This window comes from Puntigrus tetrazona, chromosome 24, assembly GCF_018831695.1.
Source record: "Puntigrus tetrazona isolate hp1 chromosome 24, ASM1883169v1, whole genome shotgun sequence".
Lineage (NCBI taxonomy): Eukaryota > Metazoa > Chordata > Actinopteri > Cypriniformes > Cyprinidae > Puntigrus > Puntigrus tetrazona.
In genome coordinates, this window is record NC_056722.1 from 3,499,671 (window position 1) to 3,522,960 (window position 23,290).

Consider the following 23,290-nt stretch of genomic DNA (forward strand, 5'->3'; position numbering starts at 1 on the left):
TGTCATTTTTCACAGCTCTCTCATAGGGGTTTGCCGGCAAATACAGCATTGTGTGTGTTTCCTCAATGAAGGCATTTCTTACGCCGTTCCAATGGCAAGATTAAAGGACACGGAGGGACAGTGAGATTAGAAGAAGGGTCACACTGTCGAAAGATTGTGGTTATAGCTTCGCTTCTATTGTGTGTAAAGTTGCAAAGGATTGAACTAAAACTGTAAACTAAAATGTTTTTCATTGCTGATAGCCTGTAACACTATGTGCTGTGTAAAAATACAGTAAAGGCAGTGAAATGTTTCATTTTTCAGGATATTTTGATGATTAGATGGTTCTAAGTAACACTGGTTGTTTGAAACAGAAGCCTTTATCGATGTCTTTACTTGACGGGACCTTTTAAATAAATACATACGACCCCAAACGTTTGATTGGTGGTTTATGCATTAATGCTGCGCCACGATGAAATAAGAAAACTATTAAAAATATCTTTATGCCATTATGCCATTTAGATATTCTGAAATGAGTTTTTTTTTTTTTTTTTACGGTTGCTAGGGTATTCTGGGCGGTTGCCGGGTAGTTTCCTCTCCTTCGGTGTGACCCCTCCCGACCATTTTATCATTTGGCCAAATCCCATTGCTAGCGTTTGCATCAATACTCGACGTTAGCGCTCCGAATCCCTGACCGTGGGAGTTATAACAAGAAGTGACGCAGACATTTAGTTAAGTTTGTTCGGGAACTCGGGAAATGTTGTTTCGGGAAAATGAGCGAGAGTGCGGACGAGAGCTCGGGAGACTCACGAAAGCAAATCCTCCGACACTAAACACACACACACTCTCGCACTGACACACACGTAATAGTGTACTTTCACAGACGCTCTACAGCTCGGGTGTCTTTACTCTCTTTCCTCTTAAATGTTGTAGGAATATTTAAGCTGGCTTTAGCACGTCACTGTCAATCAGGAAGAAATGATTTCACAAGCGGCTGCAGTACATCGCGGATTTTAGATAGCATTCAGTTTTATAATGTTTGTAGTTTGCAAATTCAGCATAATTAATAGAATTGAAAAGAAAGGAAATAGCTTTTTCTTTCTTTCTCTTTTTGATTTATAGCAATGATTCATTCATGATTAATTGCATCCAAAATAAAGGTTTTGGTGTAAGGAATATATGTGCGTGTAAGTATTTATTATATATATATATATATATATATATATATATATATATATATATATATATATATACATACATGCATGTAGTAAAGACATTTACAATGTTTTGGTTTCTATTTTAAATAATTTTCTTATAAGAATCCTGGTATGAATGTATTAATATAATTTATATTACATTTATATATATATATTATTATATATATATATGTGTGTGTGTATCTATGTCTCTCTCTCTCTCTCTCTCTCTCTCTCTCTCTCTCTCTATATATATATATATATATATATATATATCAATAAAAATGTATATATAAAAACAGGAATTTAAATAATATGCAAGAACATGCATCAAGCATACGATTTTTCATGTTTCTTAAACACTTAATGTTTATGTCCTCTGCTCAAATAAAAAAACAAACAAACTTTTATTTACCAGGATTCTTAGAAGAACAGAAAAATGAAATCTTCCATAACACTGCAAATGTCTTTATTGTCCCTTTTGACTAATTCGGTGCATCCTTTTTATTGATCTTACAGTATTTTGTTGGTACGAACACTTGTGAAAGCTCCTCGGGTTTCCCTTCGGTGTAATTGCGTGTCTCATCACTCTCCCCCCTCTCTTCTTCTCTAAAGCCGTATTTCTGCATCTCATCAGTTTAAGTGTGTCCACCCATCCTCCCATCCTCTCTCCCTCCCCCTGCTGCATTCACTCATTGACTGAGACGGATATCTCTCTGCTCTCTCTCTCTCTCTCTCTATCTCTCTCTCTGCGTCTCGTCTCCTCTCTCTCTCTCATTGTGTGTCGCTTCACATTAAGCGCGATTAGCTCACACCCTCTCGCATACACGCTCACACAGCCGTATTCACGGACAATGAACGCATGCCAGTGCAGTTTGACCCCTGAGAGCCTCCTCTCTCCCCCCCGGCCGCCAGCATCGCCGTCTGAAATATCTTCAGTCCTTTCAGACCAAAGTCAGTCAGGATTCTTTAAACAGGCCGCGTCAGCATGATAGCACAAATGAGGGCTTTTCAATATCTCAGTTGTTTCTCCTAGACGCATTTTTGCATAAGTGTCCTGCTTGTCCCCGCCGAGCGAAAGACTCACATGCATCTCATTTAGAGTTTCAATGATATGCTCAGGTTTTCACTAAAAGTCAGAGATCTCAACATCTCTATAGTCTTGCTTGAATACTGACTTCAGTGAAATGAAGTCTCTATAAGACAGCAGCTTTCCTCTAGTAATGCCGTTTTGAAATGACTAAAATACCATTATTAAGAGCAAAACTTATATTATTATAGATTTTATTCATGTTTTAAATTTATATATATTGTGACGGGAGGAGCCAACGACAGACACAGTGGGCGTGGCGTCAGGCCTCGGAGAGGCTTTTTATTAACAAAAATAGTACAAAATAAAGTGTCCAAGGGGAAAAGTGTCCAAATAAAAGGGGAAACTGGTGCCCTCGTTGTGCTTCTGGGATTGTGGAAGGTCAGGTAGTGTTCCAGGGGGGCAGGGTCCAGGTAAGGGGCGGAGTCCGGCGGTCGCACGCGCTCCCCTCTCCTGTTCGGGGGCGCGAGGGGCGGCGGCTTCTTCCGCGGCATCTCCGTCGCTTCTTTCCTCCGGTCGTCAGAGATTTAGGGGATTTAACGGCTCGGCATCCTGGCCCGTCAGCCGTATCCGGGTGCAGTCGTCGCCTGGACTGTACGGGGTCCCACGACGCGCTTGTCTAGCGGCGGACGAGCTCCTTCACGCACCCTTCCTGGACCCACGAGGACACCAGCGTGCATGCACGGGGAAGAGACCGGTCTCCGAGGAGAGGCGCGCAGGGCATTTAACGGCGGCGGTGACAAGGCTAAATCCCCTTCAGGTGTGCCTCGTCACACGCCGCCAGACCTGGCCGATACCACGCCCCTCCTCTCGAACACACCCACTCCCGTCGGGAGCCTGGTGAAGGGCGGCGAATAAAGGACGGGGTGATGGTGACAATAAAGAGAGGGGCAGCCGACTCGTCACAATATATATATATATATATATATATATATATATATATATATATATATATATATATATATATATATATATATATATATATATATATTTTTTTTTATCAGTTATTTTAGTTAAACTAAATAAAAATATACATGTTTTAGTTTTGTCAATATTTTATTTCCATCTAAATTTACTTTTATTTTATTTCTGTTAACAATTCATCTTTTTTTACATTGTTCTAGTCTAACTACAATAGTGTAGGAGATACTACATTTTAGTTTATTAACCCAGTAAACTTTCTTACGCATTTACAAAGTGTAGTATGATGCATTAAAATGTTTGCTTATTAATATCACTTTCAATCACTTTTATTTATATAGCGCTTTAAACGATACAGATTGTGTCAAAGCACAGATCATTGTAATAATGCACCGTGCATGTGGGATTTTTATCAGCTGTTATGGGGCTTCCTAGTAAGTTGGTGGTCTTTTAACACAAGCAAAGCAGGAGCAGACTATAGGGTGTTGCATAAGCTGTAAAGGACCTCTGTGAAAGCAGTAATCTTGTCTAATTAGTGGTTTTCACAAGCATTGGTATTTATCGAAGCTCTGGTATTAAGTTGAGTGTGTGTGTGAATGTTTGTGAATGATCGTCAAATGGTGTGTGTTTTTTGTCCCAGATGCGGGAGATCACACAGAACTGATGCAGGTTTAAGCGGTTTTTACTCCAAAATTGCTAAATAATTTAGAGAATCTGCAAATAACGTACTGAGTTGAGATGAAATGTTGAGTTGGAAAGACCGAAATAGTAAAGTACTCCAATATTTATTAACAGCTGCTACTAGTTCATCAGGTTTTGCAAATGAAGGCGAAATGCACGAAACAAGTGTTTCTTTGCTTTAGTCACGGCCTGATCCTGCAGCATTTCTTCTCGGTTTTCCACCAGTTTTACCAACAAAAACTCAGAACTGAAGCCTCGCTGGTGTGTGTGTGTGTGTGTGTGTGTGTCTGCATATGTATGTGTTTTCTAATCACCGCCTTATTTCGTGACGGAGGTCAGCGAGGTTCTGACGTTTGTGATGGTAATGCGAATCACATACAAAGACGAGGCGCTGAAAGAGTCAGTTTGAGTCAGCGCGCGGCAAAAAGATAATTTTACCGCCATTTCTGAGTTCCTGAGGAATTCGGGAATAGATTGACCGGGATTCCCGGGGGATTCGAGTGTGTGTGTGTGTGTGTGTGTGTGTGTGTGTGTAGATCAATAAAAGCCCAAAAGAGCTGATCGGCCGAAATGCATGAGCTGAGACCGAATGGGGGAAAAAAAAAACAACAACTGGAGGATGCAATATGAAGTGCAGGAAGACAAACCGTACCGACGAGCGAAAACAACGGCACGAATGACTCACGGATAGGTAAATGGTAGCATGTCACGATTTAATGATCGTGCAATTGAGTGACTCTGAAAAGCTGCCCTTTGACCTCCTGCCTTGACCCCGACTGACCCCTGAGTCTGTGTTGTCAGAGATCATTAGTCAAACACACACACACACACACACTCTGGCCCACTCGCACAAAGATCACTTGTCAGTGTGTTTCATTTATCTAATTATCAGCCAATCAGAAAACAGGCTGTGCCGCGTTTTTCGAAGATGTGAAAGAGCCTCGCACACGCACCAGCACACCTACACACTCTCCGCTTTGGGTTTTTTTTCTCGTGTTTTGTGGTCAGAAGACGGATATAAACAGCCAAAGACGCAATCAACTACATCCCAGACTTAACACTGTTCCTTAACACTGTATTTTCATTTCCCTCATATTTAGGTTGCCGCTAAATTAACCTAAATTTAACAGGTTTTTTTGCTTCTTAGAAGGTGGTACTAAAACTAAAACGCACCAGTAGTTGTCTACAGTAAGAGTTTAGAGCCATAAATGAATATGCATAGCAAAAAAAAATGTTTTGTTTTGCAATTGAGAAGCATAAATGAAAGCTTAGTTTAGTTTAGTTTAATTTAGTACAGTTTAGTGTTTTTGTATTTATGTGTATTTTATTTGCCGTTTGATGTCTATTTCATCATGTTTAATTTTATTTAATTTATTATTATTTATTTCTTTTTATTTTGTCTGTGTGCTTTGTTTTGCATGTTCATATAAATATATAATAAATAAATGCATTTATTTATTATATACATAACTGTTTTTCACTGCATTTCAACGTTACCTTTCCCATCTTGAGCGCTGCGGGAAAACCTGTTCTTGGAGAACAAAAGTTTCAAAAGCACTAGATGTGTTTGTTCGTTTAACACCAATTACCTGGACAGACTTCAGGCTCTTCAAAGGATGTCCATCAATAGTGTAGAGTTACACACTGAGACTCATATAATGTATCCTCATCAGCGCAAAGCACTTTAAGAGACACAGCAGCAAGAGACACAAAAGTCGTTAGTTTTATTCTCATTTAGGATGTCGATTAAAAGTTACACGAATGAGTTGCATTCGTACCACAAAATAAAACCCATGATAATGTCTTTTAAGCAGCAAATCAGCATATTAGATTGATTTCAGAAGGATCGCGATAGAGTGGTGATGCTGAAAATTCAGCTTTGATCACTGAAATAAATTACGTTTAACAACCTATTCGAACAGAAAGCGTTTTTTTTTACATTGTAATATTTTACTGCAATTATTCCAAACTGAAACGAAATGAAAACGAAGAGGCACAGAAAAAGCGCGACTGCTTTAATGATCCCGATGAACGTCCAGACAGCTGGAAAGCCGCCCGACAGCGAGGTTTGTTCTTCGAGAACAACAGAGAATTTCAGATGTTTTGCGCCTCGTTTTCTGCCTGTTATTCCTTCATTCGGCCTCTTGTGCGACTGACTGACTCTATTGTCATCGGTACATTGTAAATCAGTACATTTTGGAGGGAAACCGATAGCACATCTGTGACACACACACACTCTGTGCCCTCGGGGTCAAACCCCTGTCTGACCAGACACAACAGTGTGTGTGTGTTTGAGGGTGTGTTTTGTGTCTCTGACTCGACAAGAAGTTCCCTCCAAAATTTCTATTCTCATTCATCGGGCCGGCCGCCTCCCTCAGGGGCTAAACACACATTAGACTGCGGGGTGTGTGTGTGTGTGTGTGTGTGTGTGTGTGTGTGTGTGTTTAGCCCAGCCCCAGGAGCTCACCGCTGCAGACACAGCAGGGGAGAGATGTCTCCTCCACTCGTCCTGAAAACACCACTGAAAAGATGGCAAACTGAAAGAGAGTCTCTTTGTCACGTTTACAATGTACAAGAGTGGAAGCTCAATTGACTCGACTCGCTTGTGCTGCATGAAGGCTTTACTGCAAACAAACATGCAAATAAATCAGCCACTGTTACTTTAAATGGTGTCCTATGCAGGCCTGGAAGTTGCTTTAGAATGAAAAATATAATAGAAATGTGTAATTCATCACTTGTTTTTAGTTTAGTTTTTTTTTTGGCACACTACTACAGCTGTGTTCGGACAGTTTTAAAGCATTTTTAGTTATTATATGCTGTAAAAAAAAAAATTGAAATAATTGAATTTACTAGTTTTACAATTCATTGAATGCAAGCGGTCGCAATGAATTTATTTTAGCTACATTCAAATAATTTCTACCTTTTTTTTTCTAAAAGTAGCTAAAATAAATTTTTTGCGACCACTTGCCTTAAAAAAATGCAGTATACTTTTTCCGTTTTTTTTCATGTTACATTGGAGAGTAAATGGCATATTTTTACTATAAAAAAGGAATTTGTTACACCAAAGGATCATAAAAAAAAAGGCCATGCAAAATATACACCGCATAACAACACTTAATCTTGTGTTCAAGTATTATATTTGATTTTTAATAAAATAGAAGGCATGAAACAGGATAAAAAGCATGCTTATTGTCAATGATTTATTTATTTTAACTTTAAAATGTCACTTTTCTAAGACTTCTTTCTAAGAAATATGTTCAGCTTTAGAAATCAAGTTTTTCCTAATTATTTGAAGTGTTCTTCTTAATTTTCTGAGCGCAGTTGCATCAGACCCCTCAAGAGATGCCGGTGTAATTGGGTGTTAAGACTAAGGGTCTTCTTAACTTAAGGGCTTTGCTGCATCTGCTGGTTATTTGTCATACAAGTGTCTTTGGTTCTTGATGTTTCCTTACTCAGGTTCTTCAGATCAGTGGTATCTGGCTTCTTTAAGGCACTAATAGTAGACGGTTTTCTCGAGGACTGGAAAAAGTGGCACCGTGCTTTGAAACATCTTCGGTTCTAATTGGACCCTTTGAGCTTAAGAGTGAATCATTTAATTTCATCTGCGTGCGTGTGTGTGTGTGTGTGTGTGTGTGTCTGTGTGTGTGTGCGTGCGTGTGTGTGTGTGTGTGTGTGTGTGTGTGTGTGTGTGTGTGTGTGTGTGTGTGTGTGTGTCTGTGTGTGTGTGTGTGCGTGCTTGTGTGTGTGCGTGTGTGTGTGTGTGTGTGTGTGCATGTGTGTGTGTGTGTGTGTGTGTGTGTGTGTGTGTGTGTGTGTGTGTGTGCGTGTGTGTGTGTGTGTGTGTGTGTGTGTGTGTGTGTGTGTCTGTGTGTGTGTGTGCGCGTCTGTGTCTGTGTGTGTGTGTGTGTGTGTGTGTGTGTGTGCGTGTGTGTGTGCGTGCGTGTGTGTGTGTGTGCGCTCATGTTTTAGAGGGAACTCCTTTCACTCATTAAAGTGAATGAATCCCTCCATCTTTGTGTTCACGGGTGTGTTTATGAGTGTGTGTTACTGTATGTACACACTGCGTTTTAATCCTAATAGTTGTAATGACGTGACTGCACGCATGTGTTTGAGAAAAAGTGGAAAAAAGTTCAGTTTTTTTGTTTCCACCATGCATTTTATTTCAATTCCAAGTTTACATCCTACAACTCTTATTTTTAGAAGTGCAAACTTCACTTTAAGTATATATTTAAATTGCAAATAAAAGGGAAAAAAAAATCAAGAACTGTGAAATTATTAGAACTTTTCTTGTATCATTTAATATATTGAGAATTATGAAAATTATGTAAAAAAAAGTTATGCATGTAAACATAGAACAAATTTTATGTTTTTTATTCCATCACAGGACCCATCTTCATAATTGTAATTTAAACTTAATTTATTTATTTAACGTTATTAAAAAATGTTTATTTTAACATTTTTTAAATAATTGTTTTCTCCATAGTAAAAGAAAAAAAAACATTTTCATCATTTTGCATATCGCTTCATAATGCTTGACAAAAATAATGATCAGGCACAGGAATTTTCAGTTTAATCGTGAGGTAACTTTCTTGCGTTTTATTCATTTGAATATTTGTATTTATTTCTTACATTTTTTTCTGTGTATGTTTTTTTAGTATTGTTATTATTTTCTTCTTTGAGAGCTACAGGTCTTTTTTTTTACATTGCACTAAAAACCTTTTTCTAACTTTTCTATCGTTCTGTATGTTGGTTTATAATTTTTGACCAGTACTAACGACCAGACAGAGGCATTTTCAAAGCTAGTTTAACCCGCCAGGGTCTGGGGGTTTGTCCAAGTCGCTAGCCCTAAATATGAGCGCTAATAAAAGCGCCGCTTGTCTAATAAAGCGGCGTGAATGCTCGAGCGGTGTGTGACCGAGAGCGTCTCCCCAGGGCAGGGAGTTTTTATACACCTCCTTAAACAGGAAACATTAATTAGAGGGTGTGTGTGACCTTTGACCCCGCAGCTGAGGGCAGGAGCGACCCCTCTCCAGTACAGGAAGGATAGGCCCTTGCCTGAACGCTAACCCGCCGTCCTACAGTGAATCAACGCTTTGATTCGATGAAACACTCCGATACTTATGAATGAGCGTCAGTGAATGAAGCGTCCGTCACATCCTGTCAGGCTGCCAAAGCTCAAACGCAGCGTGACTGTGGGACTTTTGTGTGTCCTGCTCGGTGAAGTGGCACCTCTTGTTCAGATTAGCAGGATTACCTGAAACTGTGCCAGCTCCTCTCCCCTTCCTTCCTTTAGTTTTCATAGAAACAGTTCAAAAGTAGGAATGCGTCAGGGTCGGCGAGGTTATTGTGCGTGAATTTGCTCAGCAATGCTTCGGGGCCCGAATGTGGCTCAGCTGGAAAAAAAGCAGCCTTTAGCAGTCGCTAGTAGATCTAAAAATGGCCCAAATAAAGTCTTTAGAATTAAAATCTAGGTTGTGTCCACAAGTTCGGGAAATGAACTTCCAGTGCAGCCGACAGTGCTTAAATGGACAATGGCTTTATGGCTTGAAATGTGTGAAATTGTTTGATTGAGAAATGTGATTAGGTTTAGTATGAAAATAATAGAAGTCAAGGGATAGTCCACAAATGCGCTTAGCATTTACTTGACCTTTTTCGTGCAGTTTGTTTTATATAATGCCTATATATTGAGAATTAGCCTTTATGTGTGTTTTTTTCAGTTACGTTTCAGAAATTTTGTTATATGCTTTTTTATGTTTCTACACTTAATTTCAATATTCATTCAGTGTTTGATTTCCCATTTCTTTGAAATTAATTGTGAAAAACTACTTGACATTTCTAAGTGAAAACTAATAAATAAATAATAATAATAAAATTATTATTTTATTATATTATTATATTTATTATTAAAATATTATTATTATTATTATTATTATTACTACTATTTTTAGTAATTTACTTATTATTCTTATTATTTTTTGTAATTTACTTATTATTATTATTACTATTTTTAGTAATTTACTTATTATTATTACTATTATTTTTAATAATTTACTTATTTTATTTTTTTTGTAATTTACTTATTATTATTACTATTATTTTTAGTCATTTACTTAAGACTTCAGTTAGTTTCTAAGCCAATATTTCCATTTTACTTGAATTACTGACAATTCTTTTTTAACGTAAGTGCACTGCTTACACTGAACTGAACAAGATCTTTCCATCGCTAGTCCAAAAAGAGATATGAGCGCTGTGAAGGTCTACTTCAGCTTGATCCTGCAGATGCTGGACGTCGATGCGTTGGTGTTTTGGGGGACTGAACATCACAGCTGTGCAGATCTGTATAATAGTGTGTGTGTCTGTGTTCATGTGTGTGTTTGCTTACGGGATCAGGGTCTTAATCCTATTGTTCTGAACTGGACACACACACGTGATAACCGTTTTGCGCACAGAATCTTAATGTGATCTGTAGAGATGCTTTGTAGAGTGAAATGCGAGTCCAGAAAGTCTGCGAGGAGTCTGGAATAAGGAGATGTGGATTGTTTTAGCTTTCCCCATGTTTTCTGCCATAAACCGTAATTACTCTTTGTCTTTCTGAAGAAATCCAGGGCAGTGTTTCCAAAAAACATTGTAAGTTAATTGTAGTTCCATTGCTTTTAATCCAAGAAGAAGGAAAAGTAGCCCACCTGAGGGATCTTTATATGCCACAGGCTTTTCCCTCATTAAAACTCTTTTGACAATCTAGAACTGAATGCTTTTCCCAGAGCCACTATTATAAATACTGGTATAAATACTAGTTCACGTGTGCCAAAAACGTCTTGAACTTGAGCACGTCATTAACAACAAATGATATAAAAGCACATTAAGTGAGCAGATGCACTGATTCAGGCTCGTTGATTGAAGGCTTGATTAGCTGAATCAGGTGTGTTTAATTAACAATCAAACTAAACTGAAACTGGGTTGAGTATTTATAAGCTTTATTGCCAGCTAAGCGTCGATACTTCCCTATTCTGAGGTGTTTTCTCATGAGCATTTCTAGACGTTGTAAGTATAAACATGTCTTTCGGTTTGATTTGGTGTTTCTGAGTAGGCATTAGGTTAATTAGGCTTTTTTTTCTTCTTTCATGTGCATTTTAATTTTTATTAATAAACCAGTATGAGTTGCTTTCTGTTAGAAAAGCTCAAGCGCAAACATGCCATCGTTGTTCTCTTTCAGAGCTGAAGCATGCTGTTCACGCTTTCATTTTTCTGCCTGCTCTCTCTGACAGCGGCAGCTACTAAAGGTTATATAATTTATTTTTTTTATTAATGAATCACATGCATTATTATAAGTAGGATATGTTGTTGTTGCAGTGGCTCTCGGCGATAAAGTCCTTCTGTTTCCCACCAAGACCAACACCAGTTATGTTAAACTCACTCCTGCGAAGCCTCTGAGTCTTTTGTCGTTCACTCTCTGCATGCGTGTCTCGACGGAGCTCCAGGGCGAGAGGGAGATCATTCTGTTTGCCTACCGGACGCCTGACGCTGATGAACTCAACGTGTGGAGAGAGAAAGATGGCCGTTTTTCCTTGTATCTTCAGTCTAGTAGTGATGCAGCACTCTTCAGTCTCCCTCCTCTCTCCACCTTCCAGACTCACCTGTGCGTCACCTGGGAGTCTGGGACCGGTCTCACTGCCTTCTGGGTGGACGGACGTCGCAGTGTATTACAGATCTATAGAAAAGGACTCTCGATCCGTCCTGGCGGCACCGTCCTGCTCGGACAGGACGCTGATGACTATGTAGGTGCCTTTGACGCGGAGCAGAGTTTTGTGGGAGAAATGACTGATGTGAAACTGTGGGACTACGTCCTCTCTGGAAGTCAGATTAACGCGGTTTATTCAAACAAGGAACTTTACGTGCCGAAGGGGAACGTGTTTGACTGGAACACCGTCAAATATGAGGTTAATGGAGACGTGCTAGTGGTGCGAGAGGACTGATTCTGAATCAAGTCGTATAATCCATTTTGTCTGTTTTTAGCCTAACAAATAGGCTGATGGTAAAACACTAAACTTTCCGCATTACAACTGCAGTGTCTGTTCATAATTTTCATTGGTTTTTAATCAACTGTGTCATTTGTGGTGATTTTTAAGTGTCCATTAAGAGCTTGTTTAAATAGTGCGCTATTGAGACCGTGACCGGATGGACATTTTAAGAGAACCTGGGGTTTTTGTGCTTGGTAGTCATTTTCAATACTACATGGGGCATAAGTGGACAGTTTGCACCCTTGGGATGCTGGGAAGGAGTGCATTTCAAACGTCTTTCTTTTGAAGGGATGTCATTCTTGAAGTGGGATAAAACGGTGTGCAAAATTGAAAACCACTTCACTCATAAAATGAGGTTTCTTTAGTATATCTTATGCACTGAGCTATGCTTTGACTCAACCTCCTATGTAATATAACCTCAACCATTATTAACAGCATTCATGGATGATTTTAACCTTTCAAAACATGTCAAGTTAGCAGAAAGATTTAATGTGGCCAACGACTCCACAAACTACTAAATATCAAAATATTACTTTTATTCAAGAGTCACATTTAAGTGTATATATCATTGGAAAACATTATGGTGGTGAAATTTATTTTCAGAGTTAAGGTTTTATTTTACTACTTTTTCGTTTAAGCCAGATGCTAATAGAACCCGCTTCAGGAGCATAAAATGATTCTAAATGTTTAAAACAGTTTCCTCAGAAATTGGAAGAAGGTGTTGACATATGGTTGTGGCCCAGGAAATAACATCAGAATTTAAAATCTTCTAAAACTATAAAACTTAGAGTCTGTCTGACAGCGATGTAGGTTAACTGTGGCGAGGGGGTCCTTTAGAGCGATAGCTGCCCCTGATATTACCTGATTTGATTACGTTTTAACGAGTGTCTGGCGGTGTTGAGAAAAGCTGGGGACGCAACTTTAAAACCTTACGAAACAAGCACGCGTCCCTGAAAAACAACCTTGCTTTGATATGTGATATTAGGAAACTCGCCACGCGCGGTTTTACGACACGGACACCATTTCCGTTTGTGATCTTCAGTTGCGATGAATTTTAAACAAAGTTGTGATTAATTTCGACTTCGCATTCAAACACAAGTGGAACGGAGTGATTAAATTAGTTATTTGAATGTGATACAAAATATTTTTGTCAGTAATTTTGACAACGGTAATGAGAAGTAATATTTATTTGCGACAACTTTTGCGGCTCACAGCGTTGCCAAGGTAACGTTAACCTTTTTTTTTAAACTCCAGATTGTGGCTTTAATTTTATTTTTTTAACGCGATTGATGTGTTTGGGGAAACTTGATATGTTTTAGATATGTGGATGCGCGTACAGTTAAACGGGAGCCGTTTCATAAAATACATTTAAAAACCGTTTGTTGGGTTCGTGCTAACCTCAAACCTTTCTCTTCATGTCCGCTAGAGGTCGCGATTGAGCCTCACATGTTCCCCACAGGAGTCCTTCAGTCAGGTAACGCTAAGATTTACCTCACAAATCAATTCTGTGAAGAAAAAATCCTGGTCTATCGCTAAATAATTAAACTTTAAAATAGCCCAGAGTTTGATAAACAGCTTGACATATTCTAGTCCCGTGTATTTACACGCATTGTACGTGTACATATCATACCGTAAATATATCCTAATCAAATTTTCGACTAGTAATATGCGTTGCACTTCATTTGGACATATTTAAAAGCGATTTAATGAATATTTAGATGTTTTTGCACCCTCAGATTACAGTTTTTCAAATAGTTTTACAAAAAAAACCTATTACAAAAAAAGGATATCAACGGATATTTCAAACATTTATGACTGGTTTTGTTGCCAAGGGTCATTTTATTATATCTGTGAACTCTTATTATTGAAGAAGTATATTTATATAACGTTTTTAGACTCTAAAATACTCTAGTTAGGTTGTTTTATTAGTTTAATAAATTAGTTTAACATGATGTAAGTAGAGTAAGACTTATTTGTTTTTATTTTTTTATTATTATTACAATTTTTTTTTTAACTGTCACTATTAAGTTACATAATATTCAGCCATTCATTGTTTGTGTTTCTTGTCAGAAATGTTCAATTGATCTAACTTTATCGGTTTAGCTATTTTACATTAGCTGTAGCCAACAAAAAATGGTTTCTAGGATATACGTGTGTGTTTAAGTTTATTCTCTGACAGCGCAATTGTAATAATAATCGCGTCCACGGTGACCCGCTGCATTTTGACACCTGTGTTTGTGGCAGGTGACCTTTATGATGCACGTGCAGGAAAGCGGGTGAGAGGTTCGGAGCCGTTCGTTTCTTCCGTCTGGGGCCCCGTCGACCGTCTGGTTCCTCCAGCCTTGACCTTTCAGTGCTGAGGAGCCTCTTCTGAGGTACGGTTCACCTTTATCACAGCAGAGCAAACACGTCAGGAACAATACCGTACACCTGTAAGCACCACATCAGCGCGTATTAGAGCTAAGCGCTTTACCCTAAAGCCCTCCTAACCCGAAACATTAACCCTTTTTCACACAGCATGTCCGGTCGTATTTATTATCGTCCCGTAACCTTCTCTTCACCTAAACGCTCTCGCAGCGCAGACGCGAAGATATTCACACAAGCACTAAAATCACTTGATCATTTTATTGCAGGATTTCTTAAATGCAACGAGACAAATTTCACACTGATTAAACAGTAATGCAGTATCTTCCTCCGGTTTTATTGTGCCAAACAATCACCTTATTCGACTGCTGGTTATTTACAAAAAGTCTTAAAACATAGAGTGAGTTAAATGCGAAATAATTAAAAATGTGACATATGTAAGAAAAGTAAATGTATTATATTACAAACAGATATGCTAAATAAATACAGTTGTAATTCCTTAACCGCTTTTTTAAACCAGGGCTTGCTTTTAGTCCTCATTCTGTATATGGATTTTAACGTTATTAACCCTAATTCATTAGATGATTTTGATCATCGAGTCAGTGCATGTATTTTGTTCTTCGTATTTTCCTCCATCGTTTTTTTTTTGGCATAAGCTGCTTGATTTAGATCAGTACTTGATTATTGGTCTTTTCCGCAGTTTATTTATGTAGCGTATACAGACAGAAGTCTCTTCTGCTCGCCAAAATTTGATCAAAAATACAGTAAAAATTGTATTTTATTTTATAACTGATTTCTATTATGATGTATATTAAAATGTAATTTACTCCTGTGGTTTAAATCAAATTTTCAGCCTCATTACCCCAATCTTTAGAGTCATACGATCCTTCAGAAATCATTGCAATATGCTGATTTGCTGTTCATGAAACATTATTACCAGTGTTGACAACACACATATTTGGATTCGTTTATGCATAGAAAGTGAACGTAGCAAAAACTGTATCTTTTGCAGCATTATAAATGTCATTTTTGATCGGTTTGATGCGTCCTTGTTGAGTAAAAGTGTTGATTTCCTTTCAAAAAAGAAGCGTCAAAGTGTCCGGTCCTGTAGTGTTCTCGTTTATTTTTCCTGTTCGTGTTCACTACACCATCGTGTCGGTGGTTGTTAACGGACTGGTCGGACAGAGAGTGTCCAGGTGTTGGATGGAGGACGGCCTGTTGGGCGTTTTGGAGCAGAGAAGGACACTTGAGTCGGCCTCGCACTTGGTGGTTCTGTGCCACAGAGCCTCAGCCGTCCCGGGCCGAATCGCCAGGCCTCCGTCGGACAGCACCTCAGTCTTCACCACAGGCACCTGAGACGCGTTGAGTTTGATCAGCGCGTCCAGCGAGCACTTCTGCCTTTCTTTAACACCTCCGTCGTATTTATCCTCCTCCTCTTCCTCCTCATCGTCTTCCGTCTCGGAGCAGTTTTCGTCCCCCGTGTCTTTTGTGTCTCGCAGAACGTCTCCGGCCGCGTGCGTGATTCCCGCCGGGTCTTTCTTGACGGACAGGTCGAGCGGCCCTTCGTTGGAGCGAGTGGTGCGCTCCAGCGCCTGCTGAATGTGCGTCAGCTCCGAGCGGATCTTTCCCAGGTGGGCCCACAGGTGGCACTGCTCCGGCAGAGACGCGGCCCGCTGCTCCGTGCTCTGGTACTCCTGCAGTAACGTGCTGAAATCCTGCAGGAGCGCTGCTGCCGGGTCCGTGTCTCGCTCCATTCCTCTCTGTCTCGCCTCCAGCTGCTCAGACATATGCGGCGGGGACGAGACGTCGCTGCGGGGGCTGTGAAAACACAGTTTAATTGTATCTAAACACCATTCATCAACTCCATCCTGAGCGTGTAGTGCAAAGAGAGAGAGAGTACACTCAAGTAAGACATCCCAGATATAATGCATCTGGTGTGCACATTTATATATAGATGCAATGTATCTGATATGTCCGTTTCTGGATATTTTGAAATACACCTTATAATCTCTCATAAAGAAACAAGATTTGGAATAAACGATTCTTGCCTATGTAATATGCTCCAAATAAAATAGAATTAAAAAGGTCTGTACTGCATATGATATAATGCACTGTAAAAAGCATATATAATTTGGCATTTTAATTTAGAATTATAATGCACATAATTATAAATGATTATATCCATAAATAAATATCATATATAAAAATATAACAATAAATAAAATTATTAAAATAAAATATGTATGTATATATATATATATATATATATATATATATATATATATATATATATATATATATATATGTATGTATGTGTGTATGTATATGTGTGTGTGTGTGTTTGTGTTTATTGCATAAATAAATATATATAAAAATAGAACAAATACAATTAGAAACACTATATATTTGTGTGTGTGTGTGTATGCTAGGTTATGTTATTATATTTTAATACATTTTTAGTAATTATTAGTTGTAATACATATGTAATTTTTTTTTATTAATACAAATATATTATACTTTATTTAATGTATATGTATATTTATAAAATAACAGGTTTTAAAGAAAGTCCTGTCATCTCACCTGGTGTGTATAGGCAGCCTGCTGGACATCAGGGAGGAGATGGACGTAGATTTGTGAGCATTTTTCAGCGAGTCGAGGGCAAACTCAAGAGCTGGTTTCTTCTCTCCCGGTGCACCATGGGAGTCCAAGGACACCGCTGTCCTCTTCAGACTCTGCTCTCTGACGAAGGAGGTGTCCTGCGGCCAGCCACTCTTCCCTTCCCTGGACCGTATCCTGTCCTTCACGCCGTGGCTCGGTTCTGGAGAGGAGCAGGAGGGCGAGGGCCAGGTCGCGGGCGAGGATGTGGGTCGCAGGGCCGGGACCTTCCACAGGTTGAGTTTGGGAGCGTACGAAGGGCCCGGCAGGCTCACGGTCGGGGGTTTGATGAGCTTTCCTGTCTCGGAGGACGTCGAGGACGGCGTCGTCCCGAAAGTGTGCTCACAGAGGAAAGGGTAGTACAGGTGAGGAGGAAGTAAAGGGCGCTCGGGGTGTCTTTGTGAATGGGATGATGCCAGGAACGGCAGCGGAGCGCTTGTGTTCGTCGTACTCGCAGGTAAGCCGAGCGCTGGGTTTAAATACGAAAGGAGTCCAGGAGCCAACGGGTATCCGACGCCGAGCAAAGACAGGTTGAAACCCGCCGCTTCTGGGCATTCGATCTGCCCCGTCGATGCCGGCGGAGGATAACAAGGCAGAGAAGACCCCACCGGATCCGATTTGGGCTTCGCTCCAGACGCCTGGTTGCTTAAAATGCGCCATTGCTCCGAAAGCAAAGCAGCCGGCCCGGAAAGACACGTTTTGGACAATCTATAGTGTCTCAGTTTGGACTCCACTTCGACCGAGCGCGCTCGCAAAAGTTGCTCTTCGAGCGAGAACACGTCAGCCATCACGAGTTCGGCTTCTTGCTTTGATCGCTTGCTTCCTCTGGAGTCGGCAGATTCGGGGTTCGTGACCGCCGATGAGTTCGTCTCCACCGCTTCTTCGTCTCTCTCCGCGTCCCGTTCGGATTCTCCTTTCTCGCCCTCCTCCAGACTCGCTGCCGAATGCGAGGGCTCGTCCGACATCGCCACCCGCTCCGGGTGACCCTTAGCCGGGCTTCGTGAGCGAGCGCCGCCCTGCTGGAGCCGGAGCTGCTCTTTTTTATACGGCCAGTCGGACTCGATGAGCAGCGACAGGGAGTTCTTGCACAGGCTGTACTTCATGTGGTTGTACAGATGTGATTTCTCCATGCAGGTGAACGGACACTGGAAGCATTTGTAGTTGTAGGGTTTGCCCCACGGCCGCGGGATGTAGTGCGGCTTTTTGGGCTTGCGTTCCTTGTGTTTACAGCCCACCTTACAGTCTTCCTTCGACATGGTGCGACACGGAAACAGGCGCAAATCGGGTTTCTTTCGAAGCTGGATTTCTGAGGAGCTTGTATGCTTAGGGTTACGTGTGTGTTTAAGGACACGTTTGCTCTGAGTGTGAGCTTTTAGGATGAATTGTGTGTGTAAACTGGTAAACTTGTATTTCGTCAGGACTGGGATCACGTGGGAATGCAGCCATCAGATTTCAGCTGTTGAGAAAAATAAAGAAAATATGATTACATCTTAAAAATATTATTACTTTAATCATTTAAACTATTTAAATTTTGAATACACACACATACATATATATATATATATATATATATATATATATATATATATATATATATATATATATATATATATATATATATATATATATATATATATATATATATATACATTTTTTTTTCTTTCTTATTTTTAACAATTTTAATCATTTTTATAATAATTTAAATAACTCATTTTTTTATTTTTAAACAATTATATTCATTTAATAACAGTTTAAGATTCTATTTCATTATTTAGAATATAATGTAAAAATATATTATTTTATTAATATTTTACATTGTAAAAGTGCTTTAAACGTAACTGTGTAATATATTTTAAAATGTTAGCACTTTAATAATTCCATAATATTTTAAATGATCATATTTAATTATTTACATTATTACAGGTATTAAATATAATTTGAATAATATTTTTAATTACATTTAATAATAAACAGTAAAGAGTTTTAGTGTAATATTCATAAATATAACATATTTAATAATAAAAACTATATATATAATATATATTATATATAACATCAATGTGGATTTTTTGCAGCCATTTTAATTTCGTAATGTGAAATTTGACATTCATTGACAAACGTAGAACAATGTACTAATTAGAATGTAAATGTAAAAATTGTATTTTTGGATCATTTTGATAGAAAATGGCAAACGTGCACTGATGAATTGTTTGTAATAGGACTTGTAACGTGTAACAAAGTCAGTTTGAATTTCACATAGACTTCAGCAAAGAGAAGAGATGATGAGAGACGTTGTGGTTTTCTCAGAAGTGCCGAAAGTCCTCTATCTGCCACCTTTCATTACGTCCAGTGTTTCAGCGGCGAGGTGTGTGTGTGTGTGTGTGTGTGTTTCTGCAGGCGGCTGCACCTGTGCGTCGCTCTCATGTTGACTGTATATTTACAGCAGGACCCTGAAGGTCAGCTGTAGGCACATCCTGACAAAGGGCAGAGGGACGTGTGTGTGTGTGTGTGTGTGTGTGCGTGTGCGTGTGTGTGTTAATGAGAGATTGGCATCACGCCCGCGGGGCATCGTTAGCGGAGGAATGTGGGTCAAGGCAGATTGACTGCTCTTTTACCCGCTCTATGAGTCTGTCCACGAGCGTCATCTGTCTCTCTCATACATTACACTGTATCTCGTCATTCCTGCACAGTCAGAGCCTCCGTGTGTGTTTCGTCACTCTCTTTGTTTTCTACAATCAAAGAAAGAATGACTTTCATCCTACATTTCAATGAATTAAATAAGAATAAACTTAACTCCATCATTAAATACATATTTTAGAGATTTGCTTTATATAATGTTTAAGTGTTTTTTTTTTTTTTTTGTTTTATACCACTTTGCACAACTCATGTTTTGTTAATGCAATATTAATGCAACAATTATTACAAGGCCTCTAATAAGTTAAAAACAGAATTGTTTTTTCAATTTATTATATAAATGTAATTGCACTAATTAAATGTAACAATTTTTATTTTAATGTATAATTATATTTATATTTTCCCTGCTTTTTTTAACATGACTTTTATAGAGCAAAAACAAAAATAATATTTATTTGTTGCTCTGACATATATTTATGTTATTAACAGATGTTACAGTAAATAAACATGTACTTTAATACATAATTAATTATAAATATTTAAAACTATTTGATATATAAATATATAAAATAAAATATTAAAACGTATTTTACATCCATATTTACATTTACATTTTAAAAAAAAAAATCTATCTTAGAATTCTATTTAAATTTTTTGACTTTTTCGTCTTACACTGTTTTAATAGAAAGCAATTTTACCTATTGTACAATTCCAAACTGTTTAATTCACAACATTTAATTTTTACAATCTTACAGAAAGAACCAACTGAACTGTAAGTTGATGTAATTTAAAAAATAATACTTTTTATTATTAATAAAAGCATTAAGAACAGGGCACAGGGAAAGCAATTAAATTATGGCATAATTAAAAGAGAAGCACAAGAGACTAAGATATCACTCAAACGCCTCTCTATTACGATAAAAATACTCTTTATTCTTGATTATTTATTATTTGCTCCTGGCATTTCGCTTTGGGTGGGAAGAAAGAACAAAAAAAAAAAGAGAAGAGAATGAAGAAATAGACTAGATTACAGGCAGGATATGAAGAGGAGGATGAAATGTCCCGCTGAGAGGCATGAGTTTTGGTGCTCGTATCTCGGGGTGTCAAGACAATGAGAGCCCCGAGTCTTTTCAGTTTAAAGAAGACGAGTGGCGATGAATTTCACCGAACTTTCATCTATTACAGCACTCAAAGAAAGAATGAAATCACATCTGCAACGATCTGCCGCAATCTTTAAATCCTCAGTGTTTTGCATGCTGTAGGTATTTCACAGTAACGTCGTGTGTGTGTGTGTGTGTGTGTGTGTGTTTTGGTCATATTGCGGTTACGTCCCCCTCCTCGACCCGCTCTCTGGTTTTAACTGGACATCAAACGCTGCTGTTAGCGTTAATCAATAGAATTATTTTAGAGTTGTTCTCACTGCGGGACATTCTTTGTGGCGTGTCGGTTTTAAGGCCCTCGGGCTTCGGGCCGGACGCTGGTCGATGAACACTCTGATCGCTGCGTGTTAAATATGTATCGTCTCTCTTAAATAGGGGCGCTTGCTAAAAGCATCGACATGCTGCGACAAATCCAAGAGCTGATGATAACACAGAACTAAACCAAGTCCTCCGATGAAGGTAGATTGGCTTGCGATGCATTTTTAAGTTTTAGGCGACTCTTATTTGAAATAATATCGTTGGTCTTTTGTGTAAAGCACATGGGCGAAGGTGTTGTAATTTTGTGTGTGTGTGTGTGTGTGTGTGTGTGTGTGTGTGTGTGTGTGTGTGTGTGTGTGTGTGTGTGTGTGTGTGTGTGTGTCTCATACCTCCACAGAGTCGGACGGTGACGCATGATTTTTTTTTTTCTCAGTTTAACTCTTGAAGAAGGACCTAGAAAATAAACAATACTTAAAATTAGCTTTGACTATCAAATTTTAATAAAAAAAATGAGTCGACATTTAATAAAAATGTTAAATGAAGAGTGTCTGATGTGCAAATGCCACTCTAATTAGTTAGTAAATCATTTTAATCTATTGCTGATTATTAATTGAAACAAATGTAATGATAATAATCATAGAATGTTATCGTTCTAAAGGTGTAAATTCTGTTATACTTTAAAAATCCAGTTTCATGTTGATTAACAATATAATGAAGGTTATTTTATACTTTTTGCCTAAATGTATAGCATCCTTTCAAAGCGTTTGATATCATTTTTGCATAGATGCGTGCTTGTCAGTAAAAAGCTGTTGCCTGTAGAAAAAGATACAGTTCGTTAAACACAAGTTGAGTGACGGGACGCTGCACGGGGTAAGCTTATCATTCAAGCGCCTGTAATAGATTTTTATAGCAACGTTTAAACAGAAGGAAAAGTATGAAATGCAAAACAATCAATAAAAACCAAAGAACTCGATTCAGTGGCATTTCGGCATTTGAAAGCCATGACAACTTGCCCAAAGTCTTTTAAAGTGTAGCTTAACGCTCTTCGGCTGTTCGCAAACACTTACATGCACAAATATGGAGTTCAGGTTTTGCGCATAGAATTCACGAAACGATTCTATTTCAGCACTCGCTCGAGACCCTAGATATTAAAAGCTGCGTGAACCGTGTGAATTTGAACCATACACAATTAGCATGCAATACATTCTCCATCAGATGGTTTACATATATTATCCTCACATAATATCCCTCCGTACGGCTTCTTTTCAAAAAAAGTGAATCAAGACTTTTTCGGTCGACTGTAGCCCTTCGAGACGCTCGAGCACAGAAAGACTTGCATCACAATCACGCTAACTCCTCGTAAAGTGCTTAATCTGCTCTAAACTCTTACGTCATAATAACTTTTATTCGCAGATAGCGGCTTGACTTACCTGCTGCGCGTCCGTGTCATGTTCCCTTCCAGAGGCGGCCGGTGATGTGCGTTCGGGTGTTTTATGAGGGGAGAGCGATGCGCGCACACACACTCACACACTCACACACACACATGGATGAACAAGAGAGAGAGGCAGATATATATATTCTCTAGGAGGGATGCCTTGGGGCAGTACAATCAGGCACAGGCCCCTCCTGCCTCCCCTGCTATTGGCACAAGCTCAAGTGGGTCCAAATTAGGAAACTGGCCCGGTACAGTCCATTAAGGAGAAGTCGAGACTCTTCAGTCTCGCTGCACTGGGACAGTTTGCCTAATTGGGCCGGAGTGCAATTTAAAGTCGCTGATGGAAACTTGAGCAGCCTTATCACAGCAGTTTATGGAGCTGTGGCTGAGTTGAGTTGCAATCTGGTGCGCTTTATTGCCGTAGTAAGGACGTGTAACAATTAAAATAAAGCAAAAAAAAGATTTTTAGCAATAACAATTAAAATGAAACCATATTTAAATGAAAATTTAATTTTGCCAAAAAGCTTTACTAACAATTAAATTAAATTACATTTGAAATTAAATGTAGTTAAAGCAGCAGTTTTGAAGCAATTCAAATAAAACTATTTAAATTAAATTTACTTAACCTCAAACACTGATGTGATTGTTTACTCAAACACACAAGAAATAAATGTTGCCCAAAGTTTAAAGAAATTTAATGAATTAAATGTCCCTCAAAGCATAAAAAAATGCGTAAGAATTAAAATACAGTTGAAATTAAATTAGTATGAATAAAATTAATTTTGATTAAATTAAATTTGGACTAAAGCAGTGCAAAAAAAGTAACAAAATAAAACTGTATTTGAATTAAAATAAATACAATAAAAAGTTAAATATATACAATAAATTAGTTTGTTGAA

General features: G+C 38.6%; 2 protein-coding genes across 2 annotated transcripts; one reads left to right on the forward strand and one right to left on the reverse strand.

The window, feature by feature from the left end:
• Positions 1 to 10,768: 10,768 nt before the first annotated feature.
• LOC122329512 (pentraxin fusion protein-like) lies at positions 10,769 to 11,927 on the forward strand. Its single transcript, XM_043225782.1, has 3 exons — positions 10,769 to 10,908; positions 11,081 to 11,147; positions 11,218 to 11,927. Exons 2-3 carry the CDS (start codon positions 11,090 to 11,092, stop codon positions 11,838 to 11,840), a joined length of 681 nt encoding a protein of 226 aa, XP_043081717.1. The 5' UTR covers positions 10,769 to 10,908; positions 11,081 to 11,089; the 3' UTR covers positions 11,841 to 11,927.
• A 2,585-nt stretch (positions 11,928 to 14,512) lies between these two features.
• On the reverse strand, positions 14,513 to 22,469 carry prr35 (proline rich 35). Its single transcript, XM_043226876.1, has 4 exons — positions 22,387 to 22,469; positions 21,346 to 21,409; positions 16,830 to 18,360; positions 14,513 to 16,067 (listed from the first exon to the last, which is right to left on the reverse strand). Exons 3-4 carry the CDS (start codon positions 18,158 to 18,160, stop codon positions 15,392 to 15,394), a joined length of 2,007 nt encoding a protein of 668 aa, XP_043082811.1. The 5' UTR covers positions 18,161 to 18,360; positions 21,346 to 21,409; positions 22,387 to 22,469; the 3' UTR covers positions 14,513 to 15,391.
• Positions 22,470 to 23,290: the final 821 nt, after the last annotated feature.

What these genes read in the sequence shown, in the direction of transcription:
- LOC122329512 (XM_043225782.1), top strand. Translation starts at nt 11,090, where the DNA reads ATGCTGTTCACGCTTTCATTTTTCTGCCTGCTCTCTCTGACAGCGGCA. An exon ending in GACAGCGGCAGCTACTAAAG is followed by an intron (nt 11,148 to 11,217) that starts GTTATATAATTT and finishes TTGTTGTTGCAG; the next exon opens with TGGCTCTCGGCGATAAAGTC.
- prr35 (XM_043226876.1), bottom strand. Translation starts at nt 18,160, where the DNA reads ATGTCGAAGGAAGACTGTAAGGTGGGCTGTAAACACAAGGAACGCAAG. An exon ending in AGGCTGCCTATACACACCAG is followed by an intron (nt 16,068 to 16,829) that starts GTGAGATGACAG and finishes GTGTTTTCACAG; the next exon opens with CCCCCGCAGCGACGTCTCGT.